This window comes from Gouania willdenowi, chromosome 14 (genome assembly GCF_900634775.1).
Source record: "Gouania willdenowi chromosome 14, fGouWil2.1, whole genome shotgun sequence".
NCBI classification, from domain to species: Eukaryota; Metazoa; Chordata; class Actinopteri; order Blenniiformes; family Gobiesocidae; genus Gouania; species Gouania willdenowi.
Window position 1 is genome coordinate 19,185,406 of NC_041057.1, and position 25,874 is coordinate 19,211,279.

General features: G+C 36.5%; 1 protein-coding gene across 11 annotated transcripts in view; it reads right to left on the reverse strand.

The window, feature by feature from the left end:
- The window catches only part of msi2b (musashi RNA-binding protein 2b), a 333,212-nt gene extending 311,873 nt beyond the window's left edge, over positions 1-21,339 (reverse strand). For 10 of the 11 annotated variants that reach the window (XM_028467615.1, XM_028467610.1, XM_028467614.1 and 7 more), the window contains exons 1-5: positions 21,148-21,338; positions 20,611-20,651; positions 20,161-20,242; positions 19,500-19,584; positions 1,865-1,906 (exon numbers count right to left, since the gene is read on the reverse strand). In XM_028467615.1, coding sequence (XP_028323416.1) covers positions 1,865-1,906; positions 19,500-19,584; positions 20,161-20,242; positions 20,611-20,651; positions 21,148-21,203 — 306 coding nt within the window. In that variant the 5' untranslated portion in view covers positions 21,204-21,338. Of the gene's footprint in view, positions 1-1,864; positions 1,907-19,499; positions 19,585-20,160; positions 20,243-20,610; positions 20,652-21,147 lie in introns of all 11 variants that reach the window. The other variant, XM_028467613.1, reaches the window with a different exon arrangement.
- Between the last annotated feature and the right edge of the window lie 4,535 nt (positions 21,340-25,874).

Consider the following 25,874-nt stretch of genomic DNA (forward strand, 5'->3'; position numbering starts at 1 on the left):
AGCAGCTGACAGAACTAAATACTGACAGTATTTGAAGTGAAGTTGAATTATTGTTTAGTACTTTAAAAGTATAATTTGTTTTTATTGGTTTTGAAGTCATTTTTCAGGGTTTTCAATGTTTGTTTTATTATTATTATTATTATTATTATTATTATTATTATTATTATTATTATTCTATTCAATAGTGGTTATTGTGCACTTTCAAAATGTAAAAGATTCTTTTTTTGTTTTTATTTTGTTATTTATTCTTTTATTATTATTATTATTATTATTATTATTATTATTATTATTATTATTCAATTGTAGAATATTCTTATGTTTAAGATTAAAATGTATGTAACCCATTGGTTCATAATAAATGGGTCATTTTTTTCCTCATACCTATTGTTGCTGAATATCAAGCCTTTTCTAACATTCCACACTATATAATAAATAAGTCATAAAAGTACCGGTGTGTATGACTTGTGCTAACGTCGGATCGATTTCTGTATCACTGCAATATCGGTATCATATCGGAGGTGAAAAAGTTGGATCGGGACACCCCTAATAAAGACCGTCATCTGGTTTGGATGGGAACAGAATTCTGTAACCTGCTAAGTGAACACTGGGGGATGGTGTGAGTGTGCATCTCTACAAAGCCCTTGACTTCACCACAGCACCATCTGCGCGTGCTGAATATTTGTTAACATTAATTTGGTCCAAACAATTGCATGTAACACAATACAAACACATGCAATAAGCAAAACAATAAAAACGCACATTTGACATTATATATAACATAGAAAACACAGTACACACACACCATCAAATATACATACACAAGCAACCTAATAATATTATCAGAATATATAATTTACATTCCTCCCCGCATATACATTCATACCCACTTTGACAGTGCACCCATTTAAATGTCAATAGGACTGCTCAAGACCAGCAATCAAGAAAAGAAAAGATAATAAGCATCATGAAGAGCTTGCACGACAGTTCCTGCCTGATTAGAGTATGGATTCTTTTATAAAAATCAGCCATTGTCTCACTACTGATTGTCACCATTCCTACATGCATGCAGCACAATGAAGATATTTCCAAATCACTCAGCCCCATTCATCTCAATACGCTACAGAGAACAACTCAACAGACTTCTAAATTGGCCTGTAAATGTGATTCATCACTGTCAGACAGAAGTCATCAATCACTTCCAGTCAGACTAATATTAGCCAATTTTCTTCATAACAGCACACACTGATTTACATTCAGGTACACTTACAGTCAAAAAAAAAAAAAAAAATCATCAGGGACGGACAAACACAAAGCAGGAGGGTCCACATTTCTTTCACGTTGTCAAACTTTACTAAGATCCACCCAAAAAAAAAAGCAATCTTTCACCAGAACCCCACATTGCAAATACATAACTGTCAGCCACAACCACATCCAGTTTCCAAAACCTAAAAAAGATTCCACCGCTTTCATTCCGCTGCCTTGAACAGCGAACCTTGTGTGGCTACTATTGCATTCTGAAAAATGTGCAAACTGTAATGCAAGGACTAAACTGTTAAAAAGATTTAGATTACACTGGGATCAAGACTTCATTACTAAAGTTTTAAAGGTGAAAACGGCTCCAGGGAGCAAAAAAAAAAAAAAAATAGCATGTATTGAAAAAGAAATCCAGAAAAAAAAAGCTAAAAACCTCCTTTAAACTTTGTGTTTTTTTCAGCTTTAATTGCTTTGGAGACACTGAAAGTGAAAACAACCAATCCACACCACGCTTTTGGATCTCTTTCAATCTGGTGTGTGAACATAAAAAATTAGGTAAGGAGACATAATCATTTTCTGTGAGAGGGGCTGGTGACCAATTTATTCTTACCTTAGGCTGGGCGCGACGGGGAAAGGCAACCTTAGGATCAATCTGAGAGGGAGAGAAAGAAAGAAAAGAGGGAGCGAGTGGTGAAATTGTTGTCAGTGAGACAGATGAGATGTATTGGATGGGTGAAAAGCATTTAAAAAGTCTTTCTTGGAGAAACAGATCACACAAGTAAACCTCCATGGAATTATAAGAAGAAACATTTTCAATGCGATGTGTGAAAGGTGCCTATTTTAAACCTGTATTGGTTATCTGAATAAGTGGCAAACTATGCAAACAGTACCTAAAATACCTTCAAAAGAATGGCTTAAAATTATATAAAACATACTGTATATAACCAAATAAAACAATTGCTGCACATTTGCCATGCAACTGTTTAACTCCATCTCCTCTATATGTTTTCCAGCTGCGGCTGTTTCATATTCCATAAAAAATGCTTTTATAGTGACTTTTAAGTCAATTCTTAGGCTGCTACCCCTGAAAAAAATTGTTTTCGATAAAATCATATTCTAAGTGTCATTGATTAATAAATCCAAGAACATCTGCTTGGAAAAAACGATGTAAAAGATTGAAATTTCTGGTTTAAAGTTTTGTTTTTACCTCCACAAAAATTGCATTGTGGGATGTGGAGTCACGGAGATGCATGCACAGAGGTGTTTTTACTTTATTCTGATGTTGCTGGGAATTATACGAGAAATTAACTAGAACGAAAGTGATTCATCCTTGTCTGGTGAAAAACACACAAGATCACCATGAAAATGAAGTATAAACACATCTACAGTATGTATCTGTTTACAGGACTCCACATCCCACAATGCAATGCGTGACAATGTCAACAAACTGAGAATTTACAGTGGAGATGAAAACAAAGTTTGAAGTGGCATTTTTGACCTCTTCCCTTTCTTTTTGGGCGAAATGATGTTCGATTCATTAATCATCGAGGCATACACTATGATTTTATCTAATAAAAATGTATTGCGGCTTTAAGAAAATCTGGGAATCTTAAATATTGCAGATGGCAAAATGTTCCGTCTTCCTCTTAGAAAAGAAAGGAACTCCACAGAAGCAAAAAGGTCAGGGTTAGTGTAACACACAGGTCAAAGCATCCTATGTTATCAAACGGACTGATCGGTTCATAATACGGTAGTTTATCAGAAACAGTGAAACAACTGACAAACAGGCAAACGTTCAAATATGATTTTGTATTTATTTGTTGAGTGGTTAATATTATTGATCTATATCTATCTTAAAAACTAAATTACAGATATGAGAGCTATCTTTGTATGTAGTGAAGTGAGGTAAAATATGAACTTTGGGTTATTGATGTAAGGTTCAAAAAGGTAAAAACACAATTTTTCCATTATTTATTCATCTATTTCCATACATTTATTCACCATTATTAATTCACGTGACTAAAATACATAAGGCAAGATATAATTGACACAAGGACTAACAATTCCTAACTATGACAGCATACATGTAAAGCTTACAAGCTGTCAAAAATATGTAAATAGAGTTAAGTAGAAAGTGAGTACAAAAATCCCTCGATGAAAACATTCAAAAGTTTTTAATGAACAATAGTCTCTGCTTTGATTTCTTCAATTTGATTCCACTTTGTTCATCCAAATGCGGAAACCTTTCCAAAGTAGTCATTATACAAATGTAACCGCCAAGCAGTGCATGTGCTTTTCCTCTAATTACACGGTGGGAAAATGTTTTACCAAACCTGAGCTTAACATCTAAACTTTACTTTTAAGTTCTTTATAATCAAAGCCATCAAAGCAAACTGTCTCTGGTCATAGAGGCAGTAGCAGCACCGCTAGCAAAGGTAGCTGTTAGCGGGCTAATGAGGGCTGCATGGATGAAATGATGTTGTCAGTGACTGTATGAAAGATATAGTGATGATTTGAGATATCCCTATTCATTCCTAAAAAAGGATCATCAATGGTTGTTACCAATGGAACAACCATTGCACCGCTTGCACATCAGCTGTAATGAAGGTAGATAGGTGTGTGTGTTATATGATATATTATATAGATATATAAAATATACACAATATTATTAATTTGTTAATCAGGCTAACTTTAAGCTCAAGGCTTCTTTAAGGCTATATCAAACTTTAGCATGCAGCCATTTTGCTGGATGCCCTAGTTTGATACGTGATTATTTAAAAAGGTCTTCATCATATTTTTCTAGGTTTTAGCGAGGTAACTGAAACCAAACTTGATTTTGTTGTGGATAATATGAATTCAAGGATGAGATCCAATAAAAATAAAGAGATATACTAAAATGTTGTTGTTCAAAATGGCCCCTGGGTGCGTTTTGCAGTTTTAATCAAACAACATGTGCCCCGAGTTCAAAAAGGTGAAGAAATAAGCCTGCGACAATATGCTATTGTCCCGATTTGATTCATTTTTATTTTTTTCAAATCCCAATTCGATTTTAATCGTTTTTTATTGCGATTCTGGTTTATTGAGTCTTGCGATTTGATAGCAATGATTATCGCACTTTTTATTTCCTTCATTTTCCTTATCCAGAAACAAAAGCTGAATCATACACTTCTAGAAACAATATATCATTCATAGTTCCAAAAAACAATGCACATCACAAGGTAGTAGGGGAGTTAAAAAAAAATTGATTCGGCGATATATCGCGATATTACGTTGCGTGATTCTTGGATCAATTCAAAAATGTTTTTAAGTTTTTATTTTTTTAACCTTTATTTAACCAGTAAAGTCTTTCCCACTGCAGGAAACATTGTAACTGCACAAAAAAAGTGCACTGAAACCTGGGCATGTTGACCAGCTTGTGTGTTTTCAATAAAATATAAAAAGAAAGTCCTGACTTTCTGCATTTATTTGTTGTTCTAGGCATATATCTCAGTTAAGTTGCACTAAAGTCAAAGTTGGTTTAAAAGCCACAGGCAGATTGTAAGTTATTTTTTTATTTTAAGTTGTTGGCACATGGCATGTTAAAGCCAATGTTTTGAGTGTAAAATATGCCAATAAAATATATTTCATACATAATGTTCTCATGAAGGTGTACACATTTACAGATTAGTTGTTTCTTAAGTCATATATTAAAAGAAAAATTGCAATAATCCCCTTATACTTTAATATCAGGATATATCGTAACATATTGTATCGTATCATGACCTATGTATCGGGATACGAATCGTATCGCCAGATGCCAGACAATACACACCTCTACAAGGTAGTCAGTCAGTCTAACCCTAAGGCGTTAATGGTGCCCTGGTGAAAAATAAAAATAAAAAATAATTAAGAACAGCTTTTAAGGACACAGGTTGACAAACTAAACCATCGAATCCGACACACTGACCATAATATTGTGTTTCAACAGAGGATACCCAACTCAATAACCCTTTCTATCATTGGCTGCTTTGGAGAACAACATACTCTCTTAAGATCAAAATGATAACTAATCGTCTTCTACTGCTACAACCAATCATATGAAACAAATAGATCTCCTGTTGTTTGTTAGTGCCCATGCCGACCACACTGACGTTCTGCTGGCCATGGCCACAGCAGAGATTCGCCTTTATTTCAGACGCGAATCGTTGATTGAATATGACAGGAAGAAAATGAGACTCTGAGGCCGATGACGCCTCCAGATATTGCCAAATAACCGGTAGGATGCATCAGATCAGCCTGTTTCTCCATCCTGGGCTTGTTATCTCATTAGCTCCATCTTCCTCATTAATTTCACTGGTATGAAGGTATGTGGTGGGATGTCTCTTCAACCTTGCACTTTCTGCAAACAGCAACTGTCTAACCCTACAATGTCAACCGAAGCCAAAACCAGTAGATGGGAGAAAGGGTATTAAAAAGAAGAACATTCTGTGCATTCTTATGCAGAACTATTTACATTCGTCAAAGCTATTCTTTTAGTGCAGATGGATCTGGTTAGAAAATGATCACTCGTCATGCCAAATGAAATAACAAGGGGAAAATACAAGAAGAAAAGACACCATCTGCACGGATCAATTAAGTCATTGAGACTGACGATACTTTAATCTGCTTGAAAAGAAACCATGATGCGCGGTGTCACTGTCATCTTTTCTGTCAGTCTCGCTTATTGCTGTTATCTCTCTAAATCAGGTCAAAATGAGAAATGAATTCAATAACACCTGGGCACAGTAACCCTGCTTGTAATGAATTTCATTTAAAGATTTGTTTTAGCACTTAGCCCGAGGCATAACCAATTCAAACTCAATTATTTTGTGCAACCCATTTAAGCAAAGACAACAGTGAACGCGCGGAATGCCAAAGTCCTATACTTGCTTATGTATCTCGGTCTTTAAGGCCGTACAGCACATATCAAACCTCATTTCATCACACTGCAGAAGCTAATTGTCTCTCTGCCCTGCTGAGAATGTCCATTCCCAAAGACGATTTCACTTTTTAACATTCTGCAGCAGAGGAGTCAGACAGGTTTTCCTCACTTTTAACTATCACAATCACACACACAAAAAAAGGCTATTTTGTGAAGAAAATCAGCATTGATATGACACAGCAGATTGTATAAATTACCCCCCGAGCAATGCAACCAAATTAGGCCATGAGGACTTACTAACAAACCCTTTAGAGAAATGCTGCTGCAGCACCTTTTTAGGTCACAACTAATGATGAATGGCTCCTCTGAGTAATTTGAGATTTTAAGGTAAAGAGATGCAGAGCTTTTTTGGTTTGTTTATCTACCTCTTTTACATTGGCTTCACAAAAAGCAGGTGCACTAAAAATACTGCATGCGTTGCACTTTGCACTGGTTAACCCTCCCACTGAACCAGAGATTATGCCGTCCGGGTCACACCTGATACTTCCTTCCTGAAACATTTTTTTTTTTTTTTCCTGTTATGTAACAACATAGCGTCAGCTTTGGGATCAGTCAGCTGGACCTTGACTGTGCAGTTTGTTTTCAGTCATTTCACATGCTGTGCTTGCAAATGGGCTTTCACTCAAGCTTGTGTTTAATTTATTACCTGTTGGTATTTTCTGTAACAATGATTTGAAATGTTCATATCAAAATGAATTATTGGGCTTGACACATTTCCACTTTAGCGCAGAGATTTCATCACGAGGGCCACAAAAATGTGATTGTCTGATTAGTTAGCCACATTATCAACATTCATGTCAGCATTTAGAATAATAACCAATCTGAGCATTAATACATCTATCTATCTATTAAAGCAAGGACCGTACGTCTGTCTGTGGAGCACAAATCTCCCTGACTTGAAACTTTTTTAATGGCTTGCACACACGCCAAGTGTGTGCATCCATTATTTTGGACTTATTTGGTGATTACGTTTCAAAACGTTTATTTTCATTTTATTTTGAAATCACCGCGAAATCAAGGCAGGTTGGTGGGTTAGACCGGAGAGATGTGAGTAGCCGCACTCACACTGATATATTAGCAAAGCTCTTAAGTCTCAGACACACAGAGGCGTCTGTGGCTCAATAATCTCAGCGGTTCAGGGACAGACAGAGCTGAGATTTTCAACTTGGCTGCTGCTTGGTTCAATGGTGTGCAACGTCTGATTTGTTTGAAAGCCACATCCCCACATCTCACTGTAGAGTTAGGACACCTCTTAAAAGCAGTGATAAGCGATGTTGACAGACTAGTGACAGTCCTAGTTAAGATAATATACAAATTTTTTGTGTATTTTTATAATTGTTTTCTAAATTGTGAGCGTTTTTGTTGTCTTTTTCTCTATATTGCTGTTTTGGTAGTGGCTTTGTGTATTTTTTTTTTATAATTTTGTAGTATTTTTGTTGTCAATTTGTAAATGTTCCTGATATTTTTGTAGTTGTTTTGTGTATTTTGGTTATCGTTTTGTATATTGGTCTGTTATTTTTATGTTTCTGTAGTCATTTTGTGTGTTTTGCAGAGTAATATTGTGTATTCATGTTGTTGCTGGGGGCCACACAAAGGTATACCAAGGGCAGCATGTGGCCCCTGGGCCGCCAGTTGCCCATTGTCTAGACGAGCATGTGTCAAATTCATGGCCCGGGGGACCAAATCTGGCCCTTTAAAGCAACCAATTCGGCCCGCAGAAGAAAATAAAAATGACATGAATCATTGGGTAAATGAAACTCAACAAACTCGCAGTTTTCCCCGTGCTTATGTCACATGATTGCAGTCATTTTTAATGTTAAACTGTTGAAAAACTCAAATCTCTTAACTTAATATTTCCATTAATTAAATTTAACAAGATCCTGTTGGGACTGATATCTATCACTTATTTCTTTGATATTGTCGGTTTCTTCCATATTTAGTATTTTATGCATACGTAGAAGGGCACAATAATGCTGAAACTGCTCATTTTCCCCTTTAAATCTGTGGCCCACTTGAGATCAAACCACTCCGTATTTGGCCCCTGAACTAAAATGAGTTTGAATAGAATAGAATACAATACAATAGAAGCCTTTATTGTCATTGCATAAGAACAATGAAAACGCACATGCCCCTCCCATTCAACTACAATCTCAAAAATTCAAGCCAAACACACAAATCATAATAAAAAGCAACATAAGGTACAGTAAAAGCATTTTAGAATAAAAAGTCCATCAGTATAAAAGTGCCTGGGTAAAAAATATTAAAAAAGAAACACATTGGTCAAGAATGTTGGGCAAATGTTGCTTGTATTTTGTTGCTAATCTTTGGTTGCTTCAATTCAATGCCGTTCTGCAGCAACATTAACCAAATGCCCACAGTGTGAGGATAATCTGTGGTTTCTGGAAATGCATTCTGGGAACAATTTGGAAGATGCTGTGGTAATTGGGAAAAACCAAGTTGGAAAAACTAAAAAAAGTTGAAAACATCCTAAATATAGAATGCAGAAGCAGGCTAAAAAATGTAAATCTCTAACTCAGCTGTAACTGCATGCTCATGTAACAGCAGTAAAACTCTTATAATGTTAGGAATTCCTCTGGCCAAGTGTGTTTAGGCAGAAAAACAATATAAACAAAGCAAACACAAGCACATAAATTATTATATAAATGCCTTCATATAGTCAGAGCACCCACTGGCCTATCATACTGTATTGTATCACTTACAGCATAATGGAAACTGGAGGTTTGATGTCTTCAAATGTAAGGTGTAATCAAACTGCATCAATGAAAAACATCAGCATGTCTTATTTGCATAGATGATAAATGTCAAATTCTCTTTTGAGTGGGGAAACGTCCCATCGTGCGCTTAGATTATGGTGTTATTATTACCAGCATCTGTTATCTACAACCATGTGTAAAATATTCAAGGTCCTTTCTTCCATTGATTCAATTACCTGAGCAATCTCATTGCAGCAGTACCTGTTATGTACAATTGACTGTCAACCACTAATGTGATGTCATTTTCAGAAGAGCCTCGCAATTACAATATGTGTTCCTCCTGCGATGTGTTGACTCTCTCAGATGAATCGCAACCATATGAAGCGTCTACGCTGCTCACGTCATGACAACAACAATAGGATTGTTCATCGATCAACTAGTTGTTTTATTATTTATTAACGGCAGACGCGTATTGCATTAAAATGTTTTTTATCCATTTTTTCTGAATATTTTTTTTTTTCTGTTTTTCAGAGGAATGTTTTTTTTCTGGTTTTCGGACACATTTTTTATTTTCATTTTTTTTTGTTTTTCAGAGTATATTTTTTCTGGGTTTTTTTTTTTTTAAAACTTTTTTTCCTGTTTTTCAGACTAATTTTTTCTGGGTTTTTTTTTTTTTTTTAAACTTTTTTTCCTGTTTTTCAGACTAATTTTTTGTGTTTTTCAGAGTAATTTTTTTTCTGTTTTTCTGAGTAATTTTTTTCTGTTTTCCAAAGCCGATTCCGGCCCCTAAGCTGCTCACCGTCGTGCGGATCCAGTATTTTCGGCAGCATGAAAAACTGAAAAGAATTTGTCCGAAAAACCAAACAAAAAATTCGACTGAAAAACGGAAGAAAAAAAATTGCCCAAAAACGTGAAAAAAGAGCCCGAAAAAAAAAAAAAAAAGTAATTCAGATTACATTTTCTTTTTTTTACAAGTTAATGCAATAGCTTCCGTAAATAACCCCAACAAACGATCTACCAAACATTGTTTTATGTTTTTTTATTTTTTTTTACTGAATGAATAACAATATACACGTAAGTAATCATACAAAAGGTTTTTTACTGAATGAATAACAATATAAACAATAAGTAATCATACAAAAGCTTCCGACTGCATTGTGATAGCCAATGCTACATTTAACAAATCTGTTGTGTTTCCTCATGTAAACAAAGAAAATGACAGCGTTTTCATTTTTTTTTGATATGACAAGTTTTCTTACATTTCCATCTGGCTGGCTTATAGAAAAATACTTTCAATGATACCAAATTAGATATAGATGTGGACAAAAATATAATAAAGCCTGCAAATAGAAGTTTGCATGCGAGTATGAAAAAAAAGAAGAGGCAAAGCGGCACGGCAGCTCGTGTGTCACGCAGCTTTAGTTTAAAGCCAATCTGGGATTCTCTGAAGTACTCTGAAGCACAACCCGGGTGATCATCGTGTCAATCCCAATTAACAGCAGTACAGACGCTGTTTAGTCCGTGAACATCCACCACTAAGGTAGTAGTGCAGTAGTGTGTACTCGTACTGTATTTCCCCCTCTCTCACATGAGCAGAGTTTGCCTTTGTCCAAGTCTGTGGGAGCTGCTGTCTGCACCCACGTCTTTGCTCTCTGTCTACTCCCCCACATTTAATGCACACAATACACTAGAGCTGCCATTAACGATTACTTTTGTAGTCGACTAATCTATTGATTATTTTTTAGTGACGATTATTTTTCTGTTTTGAAGCGCGTATTTTGGACTGCTTTTTTTTTTATATTATTATCTGTGAACGTGTCCCTGTTGTACTGTGGCAGCATGTTTTACAGACGGGAATCAACACAATGACATAAAACATGTATTTGTAGTGTAGACGTTATATTTAAAACGAAAAATATCACTGAAATCACAATAAAATCATGATCAAACTAAATATCACAAACTTAATTAGTAGGTTGTGGAGGTAATGAGGTTTAAAGCGGGTACGTCACTAACTCGCTGATGAGTGCAGTGCTAAACATGCTTCCAGACGTACACACAGACTTAATACCTGTTTGAATCACAGACTGTCTGCTAAAAAACACATTTGCATGTGATTAGAAATGAAAGATTAAAGAAGATCAACTTCTCTCTCTGTCTGTGTACAAACAAAATAAAAATTTAAAAAAACGGGGCTCTGCTGTGTTTCCGTGTATCTCCGTAGTGCTTTAATAATGGCAGTGGCTATCCATACAGGTGCCGTATCAATATACCAACATTCTATCCTTACACGGCGCCCCTATTTGGCCAGTTTAGGTCACGTGATAGGTCAGTCATTGGCCAGTTTAGGTCGTGACTAAGACTAAACCTTACCCTACACCTAAACCTAACTCTAAAAATGATTACGATATTGGGTTAAAACCTACGCCTAACCCTAACCCTAACTCTAACCATAACCCTAAGACGCTGTACTCCGTGTACTTCGGTAACCGTACCAATAGCATCAGGGGTTGTCCGTACGGCAACCATACAAATAGACACTTTCTTTAATAATTAAGAGCTGAACTTCAGAGTTTACACCTAAAGTGTTTCACTGCTTTGTTTTCGGTGAAAAGTTCTCAAGCGTTAGAAACTTAGTCGCGTTAAGCTTCTTCAGTTTTTTCCTCTTTGTGCCATTCTTCTTCTTCTTCTTCTTCTTCGCCGTTTACTTGCACTAAGTTGGTGGCTCAACACTGTCCCTAGCCATCAATGTACGGTACTGCAGCAGAAAGAAAGCAGGAAGTGGTCTGGATTTTATCATTAACGTACAAGATTTGACGACGCGTCGATGGTGCAAAATCCACATCGACAAATTTTTGTAGTCGACATTATCAATTATGTCGACACATCATTGCAGCCTTACAATACACAGTCGTTAATAGCTCTGATTAGGACTTCTCAACGATAGGGATAGATATTCCCCACACGTTTTGTTTTTATATACATTTGTTGTGTGATGCAACACAGTCTCACGAGGAGTAAAACAGGATTTCCTCAAGACATCACCCAAGCTGATATGTCAATGTAATAAATGAGAGCTGAACTCGAGGATCCCCCCCCCCGCACACACACACACACTCCAACCCCGCCGTGCCATCTTTTCATCTTCTCCTTTTACTACATGGTCTCTGAGGGCCGCTCTGGCATGTGACTGTGGGAGATCAGGGCAGGGAAACAGTGTATATCCTAAGTTCATATCTTACAAAAGGGGGATGCATATATATCATTGCAGCTCCTGGGTAAACTCTGTTCTTCTTCTTCTTCTTCTCTCTAAAGACGTATCTTTTCCACCAACGCCATGATTTAGTGTTTGAGCTATAAAAAAATAAAAGGGAAGGAATCCTTATCAAAGTGTGCAGCTTCTTCCAATATAAGTGCTTGAGGACCTCCACAGGTGTGTGTGCATGATAGCAGCAGGAAAATAGAGAAAATTACAACATAAATGATTGATATCCACGCTATCAATCTAGGCTGATTTTTTTTCTTTTTTTTTACAAGAAAATAACACCTCAAATAGGCTTGTTTGTCGTACAGTAAATTAATAAAATATCAATAGGAATTGTATTTTTATTTCTTGTATTTCATTTTTTTTTTAAATGTAATTAAACCGGCTTTTCAAAATCCTAATAAATGCAGCACTACTACGATTATCAATGTCATGACAAACGTCTGATGATCCGTACAAGCTGTCAGCAGATAGATACAGCATCAACTAACAGCACCTTGAGCTATAATTAACTACACGAGATGAAGCCACTGCTTTACTTTAACTAGAGCGAGTCAGTTTAGCTGGTCCGTTCCACTTTGCTTCCAAATACTCACAGAGGACGATGGGATTTGTCTAGAGCAGCTGCCTTTCACTCAAGCTGATAGAAAAACATCACTGGCTGGAATGCCTTGAAATCACTAAAAACAACATACATTTGCATATATAATACATAACAACCATGAAGTTTGGTTTTACAGGTTGTAATTCATATTTTGGGTCATATTTTGCACCTACAGTACATGCAAATATTCCTTGTATACTGCACACAAACATAAATGTATCAACCTTTTTAGCCCATTTCAACATTTTTTCAACCTTCTTGCTAATGCTAGACTAATGCTAATGCTAGGCTAATGCCATTGCTAGGTTACTGCTAATGCTAGGTTAGTGCTAATGTTAGGCAAATGCTATTACTAGGTTACTGCTCATGTTAGGTTAATGCTATTGCTTGGCGAATGCTACTGCTCATGTTAGGTTAATGCTATTGCTTGGCGAATGCTACTGTTAGGTTAGTGCTAATGTCATTGCTAGGTTACTGCTAATGTTAGATTACTGCCATTGCTAGGCTAAAGCGAGGTTACTGCAAGTGCTAGGTTAGCGCTAATGTTCTATTGCTAAACAAATGCTATTGCTAGGTTAGTGGTAATGCTAGGTCAATGCTAATGCAAGATTATTGCTAATGCTAGGCTAATTCCAGTACGAAGCTAATGCTAGATTAATGCCATTGCTAGGCTAATGCTAGGTTAGTATTATTGCTAGGTTAATGCTAGAGCTAGGCTAATGTTAATGTTAATGCTAATACTAAGGCTAGTTAATGCTAATGCTAAGCTAATGCTAAGCTAATACAGGACGAGGGCCAGCACCTGCATCCTCACTTGTATTTTCTTGAGGAAATGCAAATATTCTAGTTATAAGATGAAACACATGCACACCAAAGAAATCAAAGCTAAACTTTTTTTATGTTACCTTACAAATTGAAAATATTCAGTGATTCCACCCTCCACCCCCTCCCTTTTTTTCTCCTACTGGCCTTCTTTGAAACAGCTTCATGAACAGATGCCATGAGTTGCAAATTTCTAAAGTGAACAAAGTGTCATATAAAATAGTAAATATGGCCTGAATTGCCAGCATGTGTGGTTTTTGAAGCCTTCGGGCTTTGCTTCCCCATATGTCTTGATCACATTTATCTTAGTCTGAGTGTTTGTCGTAGTTGGACAGAAAAGTAATACACGTGGTTAAAGGGAAAGGAAGCGCAAAAGCAAATAAAGAAGAGAAGGAGCATTGTGATATTTGTGATGGTGTGCCTACGTGCAATAGATTTTCATTGTTGTTTCACGCTCAACCACAGGGAGATGTGCTACAATAATGATTCATACTCATGTCTGATCAATCAAGCTAAGACATTCGGCGATTTGTGTGCATTTCAAATGACGCTACAGACAAACTATGTTCTATAGCGTCTCCATGCATGTGGCTGAGAATACAAATGAAACACAGATTTATTGATGATAAAAAAAAAAATCAATACATTATTAGGCATGATCTTGAATTCCCACGTTTCTTCACCATTGGGATAATCTTACTTGACACGCTCGCAGTCTCTGCACCTTCAAGCACGGACTTGTCCCAAGGTTACTGGGAACATACAAACTGGTGAGGAATCATTGGGTGGCGCACTGCACGACTGACGAGTTCATATCAAACTAGCATCTGCAAACGCATCAAGAATCCACCCGATTTGCTGGGCCCAGTTTACTTTATTTTCCCCCCTAAACACTGCAGCTGAGCAACTTTATTAGAGATATGATAGATTTGAATGTAATACGATCCTGATAGTGAGAATGTTAGGGAAATACAGCGGCGCAGCAGATGCAGCCCAGTGACTAATAGAGAGGGAGACGACGGGGACAGGTTAGTATTACAGCATCTCTGGCTGATGGATAAACAACAGCAACGTTAGCAACTCATTCCAGACTGTATTTAATCCAACAGGATTCTGTTTATATTCTGATTACATGGGTTTAAAATAATCCTACAAATAAATAAATAAATAAAATAAAACATCCTGCTAGTTAATCTCCAATGATTTGTCCTTGTTTATTCTACTTTAACAGTGAGGGAATAGATCGTGACCACCAAAATATACATTTTTTCATTATCTATAATTAATTAATTTGTGATCATGTTTGTTATACTGTGTAACAAACATAGTAGCCAGGATTAGAGATGCACCAGCTCAGATATTCTATTTTTTTATATATATATATATACATTATTTATTTTCCTTTTTCTGTTTCTTTTCTTTAAACTGGATTTTATTTGAACTACATTTATAATTGAGAAAGTTAAATTATAAAATACAGTTGTTTAAGATTGTGCGTTGTGTTTTAATTTGAAAAAGAAGAAGAATTATAGATTTTAAAATGTATTATTAATCATTCATTTGTTTTTAATTATTAATAATTGATGACATTTAAAATTCACAAACCTTTAAAAAACAAAAGGTTTAAATTTGTAACCAATTTTGAAGATTGTATGTATATGTATATTTTTTATAAGGTCAACACATCAATATACTTATTACGATGTGTATCACAGGAGCAAAGTAGGTCCGATGTCACATATTTTCAGAATCAGAATCAGAAATGTTTTTAATGGCCATGCACAGTTTTAAGGACAGTACAAAGAATTTGTCTTGGTAGTTGGTTCACAAAACAAACAACAAAAAAATAAATAAAAAAAACAAAGAACAACCCAGCAACAATAATAATAATAATAATGATAAATATAAAGGATGAGGGATAAATAAAGGATAGATTTTAACTATTAAATCATCTAAATATCAGGCATATCACAAGTTTATAAAAATATTGTTGTGTATGTCAATTGACTCCATTTTCATCACAAATTTCTGGTGATCCCAAAGACCTTTTTTATTCTGTAATTCATTTTTTATCACATTTGTTATACTGTGTGTGTAACAAATACAAAGTAGCCAGGTTTAGTGCACAAAGTGACAGGATGCGTCAGCTCAGATATACAGTATATATATATTGTTATTGATTATTTATCTTCCGTTTTCTGTTTCTTTTCTTTAAACTGGATTTTATTTGAACGACATTTATATTTGACAAAGTGAAAGTGTAGAATACAGTTGTTTAGGATGTGTGTTGTGTTTTTTATTTGAAAATAGGATAATAATGAAATATTTTAAAATGTATTTTCAAGCATTCATTTATTTATTTGTATTAATTACTAGACATTCGAGGGTCATGACTCCAAGGTTGAAAAACACTAGTATGGATTAAGACATTTTATATATTATTTATCGTTAGGGAACAAAATATTCAGATGTGAATATTTAACAAGTACAATAAAAACAAAAAAAAAGTTCAAATTTATAACCAATTTTTTAAGATTGTAAAATGTGTCAATTATTTGATTTTTGATGTTGATCACAGTAGGTATACATCACATATTTTATCAGTTAAATCCTCTAAATATCAGATGTATCACGAGATTATAAAAAATATTGTTACATGCGTCATTTACGTGTTATTATTAATATATAAATTATACCCCATAAGGTTTTCCATGAGGTCAATGCCATTTAAAAAAAATAAATTAATTAATAACCCACAGTTTCAAAGGTTCAGACATCAGAGATTTCAATATAGACCGAGAGAGAAAGTTGTCCTCTAAAATGATTATCTCAAGGTCATTAGATCCAACTTATTCCAGACAGTGTGGGTGGGGGGGGGGGGGGGGCTCACGGGTTTAAGACACTGACCATGTAATCACAACGTTGCCTGATCGACTCTGACCAGGTCTCGCTGCTCATTTCCTGTCGCCCTGGACCGACAACCATCTCATAAACGGGGTGAAAAAATACTTCTAACACGAGATGAATAAATATCTCCATCCAAAACATGTTGATTTCCAAGGAAGGAAAAATAAATAAATATTTGTGATTTTTCTCTCAAGCCTTTAGCAATTAAAGCGTTTTTCTTAAAACCTATAGCTTGTGGACCCCATGCAGGATTGGCAAGAATTTCATGTTAGAGCTGAAAACATGCATCACTGAAAACTGATAAGATATTTAGCAACAAATATAAGTAAATAACATAATTCCATAATGGTGATAGTGCAGCGCTTTTATTAATAGTGAATATTTATGTTAACTGTAAAAAAGGTTGAATTAAAAGTGATTGTTTGATGAATAAACTAGAAAAAAAATGTGAAAATATCTGCTTCCTTTTTATTCAGTAACAGGTGACCATGATATTACTGTATATGTTACACTTAGACTGCATTTGTAGTTTATATTGTCTTCATAAGAAATAAAAAATAAAAAAAAAATGCAAAGAATGCCACTTTGCCAATGTGCCCTTGTGCCATGCATTAAAGCAATAACTGGTCTTTGTTTTTTTTGTTTGTTTTTTTTAATCAAAAATCAGCAAAAGACTGGAGGTGCACAGGCCGATTCTTTTGTGCAAACCTCCCTCACACACACACACACACACACTCCTCCTTCCCTACCTTCCTCCCCGACCTTTCCTGTAAATATATATGCTGTCAAGCTGTCACCAAGCTGTTCATTCCAAATGTCAAACTTGAAGTTATCAAACTGCTCTAGATTTGGCATCAAACTATGTTTGTATCATTACTCCTTCAAGCATCTTTAAAAGTGCTCTTATGGATTTCCCTTCTTTACGTGTGCTTTGAAAGTTTGCCTTTTTTTTACTCATTTTTAACTCACTCTGGAAGACTCCCCAATTTTAAAAAAAAAATACTCCAGCTGCGACCAACAGGACGCCCTAACTCGGGCTGTTGCGCCAACGTGTGCACGAAATCGCATTTCTCCATCCGACGCTTGACCGCACAAATGAGAGAGGATGCTGAACAAAGGGAAGTGAGTTTCCCAGCTCTGTGATGAGCATTACCTGTGAAAACACAGTGGCTTCTCTTACAGATTTGGAGATTCGTAGCATCCTTACAAATCACTGCCACCTGCAGTCAAAGCCATTAATCTTACAAAAGCCATGGAGGGAAAGAAGAAGAAAAAAAAAAAAATAACAGCCATGATGGCAAAGTAATTGTTATCAATACATTCCCGAAAATATTGCAATAAATCATGCCGCAATCTGAAAACCTGCCACCATACGCACAATTGAAATGTCATAATATATATTATGCATTATAATTTACTAATATTTATAAAGAGATAATTTTAACTGGCCAAGCAAGATTATTTCAAGAAAAGATCAAATACTCCCATCATATCTACTCGTACAATACTCGAGTCACCAATCGTCCTAATACAAACTATTTACAAATGTTTGTCTTTTTTAGAGCTTTTAACTTATAGAACAAATTGCCTATGGACCTGAACGACATGTCAACTTTTGGCATATTTTTTAAAAAAAAAACTTTAAAATCCTATTTTTACCAACCTTAAATGTATATAACATGTATTTTTTAATGTATTTTTCATGAAAATGTGTCTTGACGCATCTTTATATGTAATGTTTCCGCATATTTGTTTTTTTTTTGATCAAAGTCTTTTTATTTATTTTTCACAATGTTAAACAAGGAAAACACAAACAAAACAAAACAAAGACCCCCGTCCCCCAACCCCTGCTATACCGGATCAGAAAATCAAGTTACATATTTCTGTGGCACTGATTTGTATACAAAGTGCAGAGCTTATGTGAATTAGGAAAGTTTATCAGCAGACACATTTTCAAAATAAGACAAAAATGGCAGCCACTGGTCATAAAGTGTATTAATAGATCTTTGCAGTGTATATCTGATTTTTTCCAAATACATATGATATGTTGGAGGACGTGGATCTTTCCATTTATACAATATTAGCCGTCGCGGAAATATTGTTTCCGCATATTTTTAACTGTCTTTCATTTTTCTGTTCTTATATGTACTAGAACATTTTCTTTTATGGACCCCAGGAAGATTAGCAACCACCACGGTGGAAGCTAATGGGGATCCAATGTAAAGTAAACAATTAAGTAAATAAACAAACCCCTGCTGTTGTTTGTTGTGGATTCCCTGAAATAGTCTAAATGTATGTGGATCCAGATTAATTCTCCGACTCAATAAACAATGCATTTGTAATGTTAAACCCACGCACACGTGTATTGATTCAGCCGTTGACGCAGACACAAAGGTATTCATTGTTATTATCTACTACTTACTGAAATCCCGCTTAGCATATTGAACTTTTTTTGCGTTTGCCAGTAAACTTTCGTGGAGACGCTGGTCAAAGTCTAATTTCTCACATCCACGCTATCGTCCCACCTGACACGCTGCGCTATCCAGTGGTTCAGGCAACAACAGGCGTGAAAACCTGCACGCCCTTTGGTGTCCATATGTGAAATGTACACACAACACATGTGGCTGCAGCAGGGGAGGGGGTGGGGTGGGTGGGTGTGTGGGTTTGGGGGGGGGGGGCGTGACTGCCCCTATTAAGCCAAAGAAGAAGTGAAAGTGAAAAACCTAATATTTGCCATGGAGTTTTATTACTAGGTTCACGCTGAAAGGACTCGGGAGCCTTTAATTCTCAAATGTGACCTTGATCGGCACAGCCTATTAACCTAATAGGTGTTTCCTCACCCTGTGTGTGTGTGTGTGTGTGTGTGTGAGAGAGAGAGAGAGATGTGTCAAGAGTTTAACAGTGCAAACACACACACACACACACAAAATAAATAAATTAAAAAAAAAAAAAAAAGTTGCTTTATGTACTTACCGTCTTTGAGTCTAATTCGTGATGTTGTTGAGCTAAGACTTTATCTACACTGGCAGCATCTGTAAACGTAACAAACCCAAATCCTCTGCAAAAAAAAACAAAACAAACAAACAAATATTAAATACATAGACATTTATTCAAAAAATCACATTGACTGTGAAAGGAAACAAATGCATGAGAAATTAAATTTAAATATATATATAAAAAAAAAAACAGACATAATATCCCAATGACCTTATTGTCATTAGAATCCTTTATTTTTATTTTATTTTTTGCTATAAATAACATCATTTACAGGGTGGATTATGGAAGACCTGGAGCTGATCGTTGTTGGTTTGGGTTTTTTTTTTTTTTTTTTTTTTTTGGTTGTTTTTGTTGCTCTGTGACAATATGAGAAGGCAGCACACCAACACTGTGCTGCAGTCACAAAGTCAATGTCAAATTGCATTCGGCCGCAGCTTTACAGCAGTGAGCGTTTAAGCTTATCTGGCTCGCTGTGAAACCGCACGCAGGCGCGCGCACACACGCACACGCACACGCGTGCAGGATTAACACTAAAAACACGGTCAAAGTAAAAGCGATACGCCTGTGCGTGTGTGCGTGCGCGTGTGTGTGTGTGCGCAAAGACGGAAAAGTGAGAAGGGAAAGCCTCGGTGTTTACCTTGAGCGTTTCGTCGTGGGGTCTCTCATCACCATACATTCTCTTATTTCTCCGAATTTACTAAAATAGTCTCTAAGGCTGTCTGTGGACAGAGGGAAGAAGAAGAAACATGTCAGGGTCATTACACACAAACATATGGGGACGCTGTAGTCAGTGTACTTTCAAAATAAAACACCCCCGCGATGCGCATAGGGGTCGAATAGAGGACTTTAGATGGACGGAGATCAAAAATAACCATCGGGCGCGCACACGCACGCACACACACACACACACACACACACACACTAGTCCGATATCCCATACATGCATATATACATACATACAGTACAGCACTAGTGCACCGACGGCGAGCACTCAGTCACACACACACACACGCACACGCACACACACACACACACACAGAGCCAGTACAAATATCGGAGACGGCGTAAAACACAGAAACAGTCTCACCTGGTGAGGTTTGCCAGCTGAGGCCACCGATAAACATTTTACTGTAAGAGGAAAACACAACAGAAGTGAGTCCAGATGTCAGTTCGGCCATTTTGACGACTAACTACTTCTAAAAGCGACCTTAAAGGATAAAGGAAGACTGTGAACACACATAGTAATGACAGTGGATCCACATTAAAAAAAAAAAAAAAAAAAAAAAAAAAAAAAAGAGGAGGGGTGGTGGGGGTAGGGGGGGGGGAGGCCACTGTCGCTGCAAAGCGGAGCTCTTTCAAACTGCGTCTGGACGCGGAGCCGTTGGAAGTGCGTACTGAGCGTTGAGGTGAGGAGAGGGTGTGTGTGTGCGTGCGTGTGTGTGCGCGTGTGTGTGTGTGTGTGTGTGTGTGTGTGTGTGTGTGTGTGTGTGGAGGGTGAGGGGGGGCGATCCAGCACGGTAGTCCGACTCCTCTCCAAGATGTTGGAACATGTTTCTCACACACACACACACACACACACACACAAAATAAAAAAAAATAGGGATATATTTAGAAAGATCCTTACCCCGGGTCATGTTGTGAATCAGTTCCGGATGTGGCTTGACTCCCGTCTCCTTCCATGTCTACTCCAAACTACAGGCTGGGACTACAGTAACAGTGACAGACACACACACAGATAGGGCGGCAGATATGCACAGCCCCGCTATGAGAATATGACTGAGCCGGGAATGAAAGCGTCACACGTGGGATCAGCTCAGCCCCCTCCTCCCTCCTCCCTCCTCCCTCCCTCTCCTCTCACAGCGTGCTCTACCTTGGCTCACAGGGGGCGGAGCCTAACGCTGTCACCTAACCAATCCAATTGACGTCAACTCCAGCAAATCTGCAAAGCAATCCTACGATTTGTCATTTAATTAAGTAATAAGCCACGAGAGGTGAAAGTGGATTATTGCTCTTCCAAACAAATGGACACACCATTGGGTTTTTTTTTTTTGGTTTTTTTTTACGAGGGCTGGACGATATATGGACAAAAATTCACATCTCGATATTTTTTATTATATAAGATATAAATCTAAATATCTTTTTTAACTCAAAAAAGAATACCAGAACGATAATTCTAGGTCAAATGTGCGAAAGAAAAATATGACACAGGCACATTTATTAACAAACAGGAGCTCAATCATCATTATCATCAAACTTTCTGTTCATACGTTTCCGTATGAATAGACCCGGGGATTATAACCTTAACCCTAACATAATCTAATAAACAAATAAAACCACGTGTTCATTTACTTTGAAAACAAAAATAAACAAAAAAGTTTTTTCTTTTTCTTTTTTTTTGTTGCAAAAATTCATTTTTTGCTAGTGTGCCTGTGCGCATGCGCATATTCAATCTCAGTACGACGTTGAACTCAATACATGACACCAGGACTATTGATATGGAAACGCACGTTTTCCGGACCTGAGTGGTCTAAGGCGGTGCACATAAGGATCCTTCCTTCCGCTAACATGTGTTAGAATCTCACTTTTGTCATATATATATTTTTTAATTTTAACATATTTAACATGGCAAATTACACCTTTAAAAATACAAATACAAAAAAAAAAAAAAAAAAATAGGGTATTTTCTGGGTTAGGGGTAGGGTTTGGGATAGGGTTAAGGTTAAAAATACAAAAACAAAAAAAATACTCATTAGGGATAGGGTTACGGTTAAAAATACATATACGAAAAAAAAATATACACATTTTAGAGTATTTCCTGGGTTAGGGGTTAGGGCTAAAATAAAAGGGTTAGCGGGGTAGCTAAATAAAAATATATGAGCTAAAATAAAACAGAACTTGAAGTCACGTGGTGCACCTATCACATCACCTAAACTGGCCAATGAGGGGCCGCGTCACTTTGTCATGTGGTCTAAAATGGCCAATGAGGGGGCGCTCCGTACGGATAGAGGGCGAGTCAATTGGTACGCTTCCGTACAAATAGCCACGGCCGACATTATTTCGGACACATACAAGATCCATAGCAGACATAACAATAACAGACATAAATGAATAAGACAATAAAAAAAATGATCATCCGACGCCATATAAACTAAGACGCCATATGTGCCACTTTTAGTAAGTAAGTAAACAGTCAAGAGGCGCAAAGTGCTTCACAGTAGTAAAATAAATCAAATATATAAGTATAAGAACATGTAATAAAGTAAATAGTATAAAGTATAACAAAACACAACACGAGATCAAGTTAGACTTTTGGCTTTTTTTTCCTCTAAGGGACAGCATGTGTGAGTGATTTCTGTAGTGTGGCTTGTTTGTCTGGGTTAGGACACACTCAGCAAACCATCAAACTGTGCTTTTCATGCTGTTCTGAGAAGTAGCGAAAGCAGCGACTCCTAAAAAAAGCATTTTAATACAAAATAAGCTATAAAATAAAATATATAGATATAGGCAATATTCTAATTTTTGATATTGCCAAAATGGAAAACTCAATGTATCTTGAATATCGATATATTGCCCAGGCCTAGTTTTTACCTATAAAGATTTGTTATTCTAGCGCTAAAAAAAAACTAAAGGTCAGGGGTGTCAAACTCACTCAATGGGTCACATATGTTAAGTCTACTTCAGTGTTTTTCAACCTTGGGGTCGTGACCCCATGTAGGGTTGCCTGGATTTTAAATGGGGTCGCATGAAATGTCTTGTAATTGATTAAAAATAAAAAAGTTTATTTATTTATTTATTTTTTTTAAATACAACACAACACACAATTTTAAACAACTGCATTCTATTCTTTCATTTTCTCAAACATAAATCTAGTTGGCAACAAACACATTAGGTCAGACTTCCAGTCAATTTGATTAAAAAAACATGATTATTTTCATGATAACTTGCTAAAACCATCCACTTTAAAAAAAAAAAAATAATAATAATAATAATTAAACACTAAAAACACATGCTGAATCAGTCACTGATTAGCTGAGATCTATTCATTTCAATTCAATGAGACTTTATTTATATAGCACCAATTACAAAAATGAGTCATCTCATAGCACTCGTTACAAAATATAAAATCGTTAAGCAAAAAATAAACCAACTATTTCTCAGCAACGGTGTAGAGGAAGATTCCTTTTTTACAGGAAGAAACCTCCAGCAGACCCAGGCTCAGAGGTGGGAGCCATCTACCTCGACTGGTTGGAGTTAGTGCACAGACAGAGAACAGAACAGGATAGAAAGATAGAACATCAGAGTATCACAGAGCCACAAAGAGAGAAGGGCGAGGAGAAGGCACAGACTGCAGAAAAACATGAGACAGTATTAGCAGGTCTGCCTGCATGGAAACACCTGGTACTAGACTATGTGTGAGTGGAATAAGAATGAGTATGAGGTGTGAATGTGTGGTGTGGACATCAGGGTAAATGGCGTGTAGCCAGTGTGGTCGGTTGAATGGCAGGGGTCAGCAGTGGGAGATGAAGCTACACCTTAATCACAACCATGCCTGTCTGAGCATCACCTGCATCTAACCTCTACCACTCAACCCCCACAAAAAGGAGGTCGTTGGCGTTCTACTATACAATTTAAGCTTTTAGTTCCTATTTTTAGGCTAAGAGCTGTGCCTCTCGTGGTTAGGTTTACTCTATTATACGATATACGCTTTTTAGAATAAGTAGAGTTCAAGTTCATCCTTAAAGATGGAGAGAGTAGCAGCCTCCCGTACTAGGACTGGGAGCTGGTTCCAAAGGCGAGAAGCCTGGTAGCTGAACAGTCCAGTAGACCAGCAAACTGAAAGCGGAGTGTTCTACCCGGATGATAGGACACAAACTGGTTTAAAACTATACTGGAGTTGGATCATTAAGAGCTTTGTATGTCAACAGGATCACTTTAAATTCTATTCTAGATTTTCCAGGAAGCCAATGAAGGGAAGCCAGTACTGGTGAAATATGCTCTCTCCTGTTAGTACCTGTTAGTATTCTGGCTGCAGCATTCTGGAGTTACTAGGACATCCCTACTGTAAAGAGTTACAGTAATCTAGTCTAGATGTAATACATACATGAATTTGTTCTGTGCAGGTTTTCAAACTTTTTTGGCTTGTGAATCTATTTTGATACCACAAATTTCTAGCGACCCCCAAATTAGTTTTTGAGAGCCAGATTTCTTGCTGACTGGCAGGTGTTCAAATACTTATGTGCAGCAAGAAAATACAAACAAATTATTCAAAAATCATACAATGTGATTTCCTGATTTTTTTTTTTTTTTGTTTGCTTGTCTTTCACAGTGAAAATGCACCTATGATGTAATTTTCATACCCCTCCATAATTTCAAAATGGGAGAACTTGCAAAATTGCAGGGGGTTCAAAGACTAATGTTCCTCACTGTAAATGCCCACGTGTTTTTACTGTGGTGCTGGGTGACAGAGTAATTCCATCCAGAGACACTATTTGCTTTGATAATTTCTCTCTGAGGCGTTTTGAACCAAACAAAATCACTTCTGTTTTGACCTGGTTAAAAAGGAGAAAGTTACAGCTCATCCAGGATGTGATGTCTTTAAAACAGGCCTGGAGTTTTAATAACTGATGAGTTTCATCTGATTTCATTAACAAATAAAGCTGTGTATCATCCGCATAGCAATGGGCATTTATATTATAGTTTCTGATAATGTTACATAGTGTAAGCTGAGAAGAGTATTGGACCTAAAACTGAACCTTGTGGAACACCATAATTAACTCTGACATGTATTGAGGAGAGATTATTAACATGAACAAAGTGGGTTCTGTCTAATAAATAGGATTCAAACCAACCTAGCGCTGTTTCTTAAACCCCTAAAACACTTTCCAATCTCTGCAGCAATAAATTATGAAGGGTGGGCTTCTTAAGGAGGGGTTTAAATATAGGTGCTTTAAAAGCCTGTGGCACATAACCTGTTACTAGAGATGTGGTAATCCAGTTCAGCATATTAGTGCTAATTAATAGAAAAACACCTTTAAACAGTGGAGTTGGAGACATCTAAGGGACAGTTGTTGGTTTAGAAGTTTTAACTATTGAGGTCAGGTCAGATAGACTAATAGGAGTGAAACTGCGTGAATAAAAGCTGCAAGTTGGAGCTGATTTGTACTTTTTCTCTAAATGTTAAAATTATATTAGTAAAGAAGTTCATGAAGTCATTGCTGCTCTACACCCCTTAGTTTAGGTATAGGTGAATACAGTTTCAAATATTAAAGGTGTGGTCCATTATTAAAAAAGTGCCTAACCAAATCATCACTGCAAAAAACAAAAAAGATAAATAAAATAAAATAAACAATA